Genomic DNA, 8,794 nt, shown 5'->3' with positions numbered 1-8,794 from the left:
TGTACTTGCCTTTGCAGACAAAGGTAATATTTATGTTGATTATACTTGGATCAAGGTGTTGGTATTTTAGAAACGACATACACTCTAATGCTGTATAATCTGCTTTTCATGGTACTTCCCACTTCAGTTTTTATACATTTCTATTTGACATAATCTTTTGTCTCCGTGCCATTCATGTAGAAGATCATTTAAAAATGGTTGGATATGAGATGGGACTGGATAATGTGCAAAAGACTTCTTAAGGGTGAATACAATGTATCAAAGAATAATTTGCAAAACCAATATGGCAGAAGTCATATTTATTGAAAAAAATTAATATCTTTGCTATAAAATTTGTAACAGGAATATTTACTGAATGTTTATTTTGATGCATAAACCTGAATATTACATACCAAGTACAAGACAGGAGCACTAGCTTTTCCTTTATTTACATTTTATGAAAACTGTTATGCAGTCCATGTTAAAAGAAGTGATGACGGAGAATTGTTACATTAGAAAAATAATATTCTTGATAAAGCATTCTCAAGGAGTCCAAGGAGTCCAATCACATTTTCTGCCTCTTCAATAAGGCAAAAGTCCCTGGAATAGCATATAACTTAATTTACAAAATACAATAAATGTTCAGACACATATTCAAGTTTTCTTTTGGTATGATTTTTCTCACTGTAAAATTACTTTTTTATTTTTATTTTTGTTGTTGTTGTTGTTGTTGTTTTGTTTTGTTTTTTACTAAAACAGAAAGACTTTCCGGAAAATGTCATTGAATGATTTCTGCTATACATTACATATACAACTCTGTAGTAGCCTAGCAACAACCATTGCTACACCATCATTCACTTTAAATATTCTGCTCGGTGAGCTATTCTCAAATGTAGCATATTTTAAGATTCTGCCATCGTGATGACTGTGGAATCGTTGGTTTTCATAGGGAACAGATCTGTCACAGTATGGAGCTTGGTTTTAGGGAACTGGTACACAATTACATTTCCACTCACAAGAGGACGCCACGGATGTCACTGAAGTCTGGCTCTGATGGCTCCGCAGGGGCCCCACGCCGGACGACCCCAACCTCCAGTGCTCACAGCGCACAGCCCTGGCCGAGTTCAGGCGCTTTCACTTCCAGAGACTTGTTTAATTCCTCATAGTTAGGTCGTCTTAATTCCTTCAAAGGCACACAGCTTCCACCTTTTTTCCAAAGTCGCTCCCACGCCTGTGAATTCCTGTTTGAACATGCGTGGCAGCCTCATCAGAAGCATTTCGATTTCGTTGGCAGATATCTGTTTAGAAAGGAAGAAAAGTCACTTTTAGAAACAAGGCTCCCCCGAAAGGAGGCAAGGGGTGGGGCGAGGAGGCGCTTGCCCGGTGAGCCAAACAACGCGACGCTCCCTACTTGGCTGTCAAGGAAGGCTCCTGGGAGAGGAGCACCAGTAAAGCACCGAACGTGGTTATCCTGGTCGTCCCCTGAGCAGCTGGTGGGGGTGCGGGCGCAGGAGACGAATGGGTGCAAATTCCAGGCTCACCGTTCATGTGGACGGCTAGCTTCCCGGTAGTGCCAGGCTTCAACAGCACTCTCCCCCTTGATACAAAAGGAGGTGAGAATGGGACTTAAGAGGGCTGAGAGCAAGTTCATCACCACTCCCGGCGCTCTCATCCTCTTCTACAAAGGACAGCGCTTCTGTCCAACTCAGTGAGGGCCAAAGGGCATTTGAGTAGATTTCTGGCTGCCCTAACTTCTCTTCTTTCTCTTCCCTTAATTCTCACAGGGACCAGAAGACCATAAAGGTTTAGGAACAGAAATGAAAATCCAGAACCTGCAACGGTAAAAGTCTCAACATCCATTCTTAAAATCCAGGTACTTTTAAATTTTTTTTTAAGTTTATTTATTTTGAGAGAGAGAAAGAGAGAGAGAGAGAGAGAGAGTTAAGCACAAGCAGGGGAGAGGCAGAGAAAGAGGGAGAGAAAGAGAATCCCAAGCAGGCTCCACAGCTCCACACTGTCAGCGCAGAGCCCGACTGGGGGCTCGATCCCACAAATTGTGAGATCGTGACCTGAGCCAAAATCAAGAGTCGGAAGCTTAACTGACTGAGGCACCCAGGCGCCCCAATCCAGGTTATTTTTTAATGTATTTTTTTCTTCTACCAATTTTTCTTTATTACATACAGTTTTATACCAATAATTCATTTTATCTTAAATAAAGGGCAATCCGACCATAATCCGTCTGCTCTAATACAGCTATTGTTCAGGTTTCCGTGTCTTTGCTTCCTAATCCATGCGTTTGCATGGGGATCTCATACAGCAAGGTGGCTAAGACCCTGGAACCAGGGTGGGGCTAACATTTCTATTTGAATCCTGTATCTACTATTGTTAGGAGCTAAATCACTCCAGCCAAGATAATTAGTCTCTCTAAGCCTCAGCAAATGGGAATAACAACATGTAATAATGATGTATGGAGACTACTGGCTTAGCATAGACTTGGCATGTAGAAATGTTTAATGAATCAGACCTATTATTATTTTTCATGGTACAATCGTTGAATAGATATTTTAGAGTCTACACTTTCCATTTCACATTTAAATGTGAAATAAATTTAACATTTATTTTAAAGAGAGAACCGAATAGACCAGGAAGTCAAGCCAACTGTTCATTTAATGTTCACATAAGAGAAGATTTCACATGATATAGTTGATATTCCTAGACCTATAACAAAAGACCTTTCGAGGTGGCCCTGAAAGTTAAAACAAATTGCATTCTAAAATTTTTGCGTGAATTTTTCCCATGAAGCCATGTTAAAGGGGTTATTAGATTCCCAGGTCAACCCACAAAAGCCTGTTAAAGGTTCATGTGATTTTGAAACATTTTGTTTCAGTGAGCTCTGTGCGGAATGCCTTCCTAGCACCCTGGTTTCATTGTCACAACGCTCCTAGGAGGTGCGTAGGGCAGAAATGTCAGGATCTATCTCCATTCTGGAGCTGAGAAAATGGAGTCAACTATAGAGGCGTTTATCACGGAACTGGGAAAGAACCCATGGCTTGTGCACAGGAACTAGGCACTGGTATGCTTTGCGAGCTCTGCATGATTTCAGCAGTTATGGGTGAAGATCACCCAGGGTGAGGTGATTGCTTTTGAAATATCAGTCACCTGAGTTTTCTTTCTTCTTTCTTTCTTTCTTTCTTTCTTTCTTTCTTTCTTTCTTTCTTTCTTTCTTTTTTTTTAAATCAGGTTCCCTAGTCTCTTCTCTGGAGACTCTGATTCAGCCTCTCTGGGATGTTGCTCATACACTCTATTTTATACACTCTAATCATACACTAATCACCCCTGGTAATTCTTAAGAACAAGCATATTTAGGTTAAGAATGGGGATTTAAAATCAGACCAGGCTTGGATTTGAATCTGGGCTGGGCCAAGATGTGTAACCATGGGCAGGTCATTTAATAGCTGTTCAGTTTCTTCATGTGTATAATAGCTCTCTCAGCCTAATTGTGAGGCTTATACACAAAATATAGCACAGTGCCTGGCACAAGATGTTTCTCTCTAGGTACATATAGGGCGATGCTGATAGAATACGATGCTCTGTTCTCAAACTTTTTGTGATAGATGGGTCAAGCTCTGTGCCCGTAAGTCAAACAAGTACAGAGAAGTAGGTGGTCAACCCAGTTTTTACTTGGTCCAGAAAGCAGTTTCCTGAAGCCAAGTTCTCCTCTTAACAACCTCCTTTCTTTCCTCGGGAGGAGGACAGCACAGGTCATCCGTGGTAGGCTCGAGTCTCCAGTGCATTCAGGTGATACCCCTGAGACGAGCTGTCCTTCCCCAGATCGGGCCGAGCCGTGGAGAGGCTGACAGACCCGGGTAACAGCCAGCCTATCAGGGGGTTGTTTTCAGGATAACCACCATCGCCCTTGGAAGAGGAGGGAAGGGACTTTGCGTTGTTCATTAGGAAGGAGAGAAAAAGCTGAATTCTTGAGGGTAAAGTAACAAGTCTGATCTAAAGATAACACCTATGCAGGAGGCCAGCCGGGGTCAGGTCAGGGCAGTAGCCCTGTGGCCGACTGTGAAAAGTGGGACAACTCATAATTCCTGAAAACCTTTCGCTTGCCAGACTTCTGAAAACGCTTTTGTTAATTCTCAACTACATTCTCCTAAGACAGGGAATGACTTACACGCAAGAAAACAGGTCCAGACAGATTAGGTGCCTTACGCAGGATAACCCAGGCACTAAGTGTGGAGCTGGGGTGCGGATCCAGAACTGGCCTGGCCTTGTTCTTCAACATTAATGCCGACTGCCAGAGGGGGTGGGGGGCTGTGAGTGAGAACTGGAAATAATCCTCCTGGTCGCTGTCTCCCTGTTTGGGGCAGGGGTCCGTGTACTGGAGGGCAGGTGATAAAGATGTCGACACCAGTAACCAGGAAGTGTCAATTCCCAACTTGACCAGCCCGTGCACGTTCCATTGCTAATGCTTGGAGGCCTCCCCATAAACCGTTCACCAGAACAGCGAGCAAATCACAGGGAGTCTTGTTTTCCATGATGTCTTTCGACCTGAGGCTAGACTTTAACCACCGAGGAAGCAGGAGAAGCATGCAGGGTGAGAGGGGTAGCCACCCTGCCTGAGTCCTCACCGGAGCCCAGGCGCGCAGTGTGTGTCTTACGTGCATGATCTCATCAGAAAGCTCATTCAGTAAGCAAGCAAGCAAGCAAACTCCTCACTTGCCGGAAGACAGAAATGTTGAGAGACAACATTTGGAATCCGGTCATGGAATGACCGTTAGCCAGCTTCCTCATCTTGTCTAAATCACTTAAACTCTTTGGGTGTTTTCTCCTTTGCGAGACAAGGGAATTGGAAAGAAACTCACCGACTGCTCTGAGGGCTTGAATTTGCGTGCCGGCCCCGCCATATGTTAGTACTGGTCTTTGGGCAAGCTACTTAAAATTCATCTGACCTCTAGGCTGTGGCAAAGATCTCGAACTGATAGATCTCCTGTGTACTTTAAAGCACAAAACAAATGGCAACCAGTACTCGGTACCTCTTACTGTGCACCAGATACTGCTCTGAGTTCTTTTCTTTTTTAATGTTTGTTTTCTGAGAAAGAGAGAGAGAGAGAGCACAAGCAGGGGAGGGGCAGAGAGAGAGAGGCGGAGAGGGAGGGAGGGACAGAGAGACAGAGAGGACCCGAAATGGGCTATGCACTGACAGCAGTGAGCTGGATGTGAGGCTCGAACCCACGAACCGCGAGATCATGACCTGAGCCAAAGTCCGACGCTCACCGACTGAGCCACCCTGGTGCCCCCGTTCTGAGTTCTTTTCTTTTTTCTTTTCTTTTCTTTGCTTTTCTTTTCTTTTCTTTTCTTTTTTCTTTTCTTTTTAATATATGAAATTTACTGTCAAATTAGTTTCCATACAACACTCAGGGCTCATCCCAAAAGATGCCCTCTTCAATACCCATTGAGTTCTTTTCATATATTAAGTCACTCGATACACAATGGTACTCCGTAAAAACCCATTTTAGTTGAGGGTAAAACTGAGGCACCAAGCTGTTAAATAAATTGCCCACGGTCACACAAATAAATTAGCGACACTGGGATTTGAGATCTTAGGGTGACTTAGTTTGGATGACCAATTCCTTAGATTTTGACAGAGCTGGAAGTCAATGTAATGGAAATGAGTCGTTAATGCTAAGTTACTGTTGGTAGTGGAAGGGAACTGCCCGACCCTGCCGTAAAGATGTAAATCATGTGGACAGGGATGTGTCATAACCACAGAACCCACCACCTCAGATGAACCCCTACCTAAAATATCCATTTAATGAGGCTCTCAGATAAATTGTAGAGCATTTCTTTAAGACGTTTTCTATTTCGGGGCGCCTGGGTGGCGTAGTCGGTTAAGCGTTCGACTTCAGCCAGGTCACGATCTCGCGGTCTGTGAGTTCGAGCCCCGCGTCGGGCTCTGGGCTGATGGCTCAGAGCCTAGAGCCTGTTTCCGATTCTGTGTCTCCCTCTCTCTCTGCCCCTCCCCCGTTCATGCTCTGGCTCTCTCTGTCCCAAAAATAAACGTTGAAAAAAAAAATTAAAAAAAAAAAAGTTTTCTATTTCATGCCAGCAGAAAGATCAAAGAGAAACTGCTTTCAAGTTAGTCTGATGGCTTTTAAACCTTCCTCTACCCTGACAAAATAACTTTTATGATATATCACACTTTGGGATTTTCAAGACAAAGAGAGAATTCAATTGGTCCTCTTTTTTTTTTTTTCTTTTTTTACCCTATGGCCAAAGAATTTTTACATTAGATATTTTCATTTACTTTCATTCTGTTTTCTCCTCCTCCTACATAGCTTGTCCGCTCCCATAATTTTGCCTTTGTAATATCTCATGCTGATAATTTCTTGGGCGTGAGGACGCAGTCGTCTGGTCACCACATAAAACAGAGCAGAAAAACCTCACTGGCCGAGCTCAGAGTGAAATGCACCTGCCCCCGCATCAGTTGCACAGGGTTCCCTTCCCCAAATCCATTCCAAGGTCGGGGCTTCTTTCTCTGTGCCCTTTTGTCCTAGAGGGAGCCCACGGGGGGCCAGGGAGGGTATGCTTGCCCTGCTGATGAGCAGAGGGGCTGAAACTTGGTGCAGGGCTCGCGACGCCCAATCCAGCCCTGCTTTCAGAGCACCGCGGTCTTCTCGTGGGTGCTGGGAGCAGAATCAAATACACGTGGTTAACAGACTTCTGTGTGGCCCTGCCATAGAGGGTAGGGACATGCTGTGCCCCATTTACACATACACCACGTATTTGGTGCCCTGGAAAGTGGGCAGGATCGTCACAGACATGATGCTTTTATCACCCTTTTACTCAGCTTGCTTTTGTTCCAGGAAATTGGTGGTCTGCGTCTTTTCAACCTTTGGTATTGTCAGTGGATCTCCTTCCCCTCTGTTCTGCTTAAAATTTTCCAAGTCTGACATCTATTCTTTTAGAAAGGGTTGATTTGTTCTAATTAAAAAAAAAAAAAAAAAAAGAACAGAAAATATGAGAAGGAATAAAGACTCTGTGTAACCAAGGGGCTTGTGTGGTGGTAACACTGCAGAGGTAATTTGTAATATCTGCTTGATTTATTTTCTGATTTGCTGACTCCAGCCCAAGCCCACTGCCTCTTTGCCAGGCCTCTGAGCGTGTATATAAATTGACACAAGCAGACATAAATCAGTTTTATTATGGGGCTGGCTGGCTCCGTGTCCCATATCAGTCAGGCCAAGGAAGCCGAGTGATGAGGAGTTCTTGTTTGAGGCACTGAAAAGACACTGGCATAGGCTTTGTCAAGGCTGGAGAGTCAGAGAAGCCAATTGCAAAACCAGATTTCCTTCCATAGGATAAACTGACGGCTGGCTTTTCGTGCACATTTAAATCCTGTTCATTCTTCATATCCCTGGGCGATGCATGGCATCAGCACACAGACACCGCGCAACAAACTTCTGCAGAGAGAAATACAGAATGCGGGTGGGCAAAGAAGGGAAGGGAAGGGAGGAGGAAGCAAGACACAAGGAGGAAGTAAGAGAGGAAGAAGGAAAGAAGGTGAACATAACTGAGGAATTAGGAAGAGAGAAGAAAGGAACCGGAAGGAAGAGGAACCGGGGTGGGAGAGAAAGACAAGAGGAAAAAGAAAGAAGGACGAAGATAAGTAGGAGAAAAGGCAGGATCCGGATGGAAAATGAGAGAGGCAGGAAGGAGAGAAGGAGAGGAGAGCAGTGTGGCTACAGCACCCTAGAGGGAAGTGTGACAGCACGTACTCGGGGATGCCTCCTGCACAGACTTCACCCCTCTCCAACTTCTGTCTCACTAAAGATCGGCCTGCTTGTTAGTTTATGTCTGATTACCTAGTTATTCCAGAAGTCTTTTATATTCTCTCAACTAGACTACACACTTTTTGAGAGCAGCATTCTTTCTTAGATTTCTTTTGTGCCCTCGCCATGACCTGTTCCTCCCCGGTCCCTAGGACGGTGCCGGGTTCATGCAAAGCAGTGAATTATCCCAGCGTTTACTGGGTCCCTGGCAACCTCGTCAGTTTCTCTGGCGGTGTGTGAACAACTTCCTTTTTATTCTTTATGTAGCCAAATGAAGTGCTGTTACCTCCAATGCTTCACTTATCATATGCTTTCCAGAGGTGTTGTGAGATCTAAAAAAACACATTTTATTGTAGCCTAAGCAACAAAAAAATTCTTGCACTCATCGACATACTGTGACAAGTGGCTACTGAGGAGAACACTAGAATATGCATAATACTGAAGATTTTTTGGTGGGGGGAGGGGAACCTTACAAACACCACTGAGAACATTTCGTCTACCGTTACTGCCTAGCTATAGTCTGGAAAAGAATGCTCTCCAGTTAAGGCTAAATTGAATCTCCTCGGGACAGACCAGATATTTTAGTGCCCCTCTGGTGGGAAATGTACACCTGCCTATGAACACCCAGCCTGTCGGTGAACGGTGGTATTATGTCAAAATGGCAGGTCTTTGCAAATCCTCCAGCATCGGCGGCCACATTATGTTGACTCTGGTTTTCAGAATCAAATATTCTATTTGGTGGGCCTTGGGACGAGGCTGTACATGGGTAGAGGGGACAGCCACACACACTTGGGAGAACTGGGTTTTAACTCCTAAAGAACACGTCAATTGGAGGAAGAGCAGAAGAATCCGTCCTCTTGACTGTAAGACAGGAGATCTTCATCTGCTAATGCTCGACTCAGTGTGACTTCCTTGCTGCTCAGGATCAGCAAGTGGGTTGATGTGGGGGGGGGGGGGGACCCGTAGCGGCGTCCTGAAAC

General features: G+C 44.5%; 1 protein-coding gene across 13 annotated transcripts in view; it reads right to left on the bottom strand.

The window, feature by feature from the left end:
* Positions 1-282: 282 nt before the first annotated feature.
* ENOX1 (ecto-NOX disulfide-thiol exchanger 1) overlaps positions 283-8,794 on the bottom strand; it is a 555,199-nt gene continuing 546,687 nt past the window's right edge. For 12 of the 13 annotated variants that reach the window (XM_040448509.1, XM_040448518.1, XM_040448516.1 and 9 more), the window contains one exon: positions 283-1,277. In XM_040448509.1, coding sequence (XP_040304443.1) covers positions 1,146-1,277 — 132 coding nt within the window. In that variant the 3' untranslated portion in view covers positions 283-1,145. Of the gene's footprint in view, positions 1,278-6,239; positions 7,446-8,794 lie in introns of those variants that run through there. The other variant, XM_040448519.1, reaches the window with a different exon arrangement.

This window comes from Herpailurus yagouaroundi, unplaced genomic scaffold, assembly GCF_014898765.1.
Source record: "Herpailurus yagouaroundi ecotype Mexico unplaced genomic scaffold, PumYag 197, whole genome shotgun sequence".
Classification (NCBI taxonomy): domain Eukaryota; kingdom Metazoa; phylum Chordata; class Mammalia; order Carnivora; family Felidae; genus Herpailurus; species Herpailurus yagouaroundi.
This window is presented reverse-complemented; position numbering and strand designations above follow the sequence as displayed.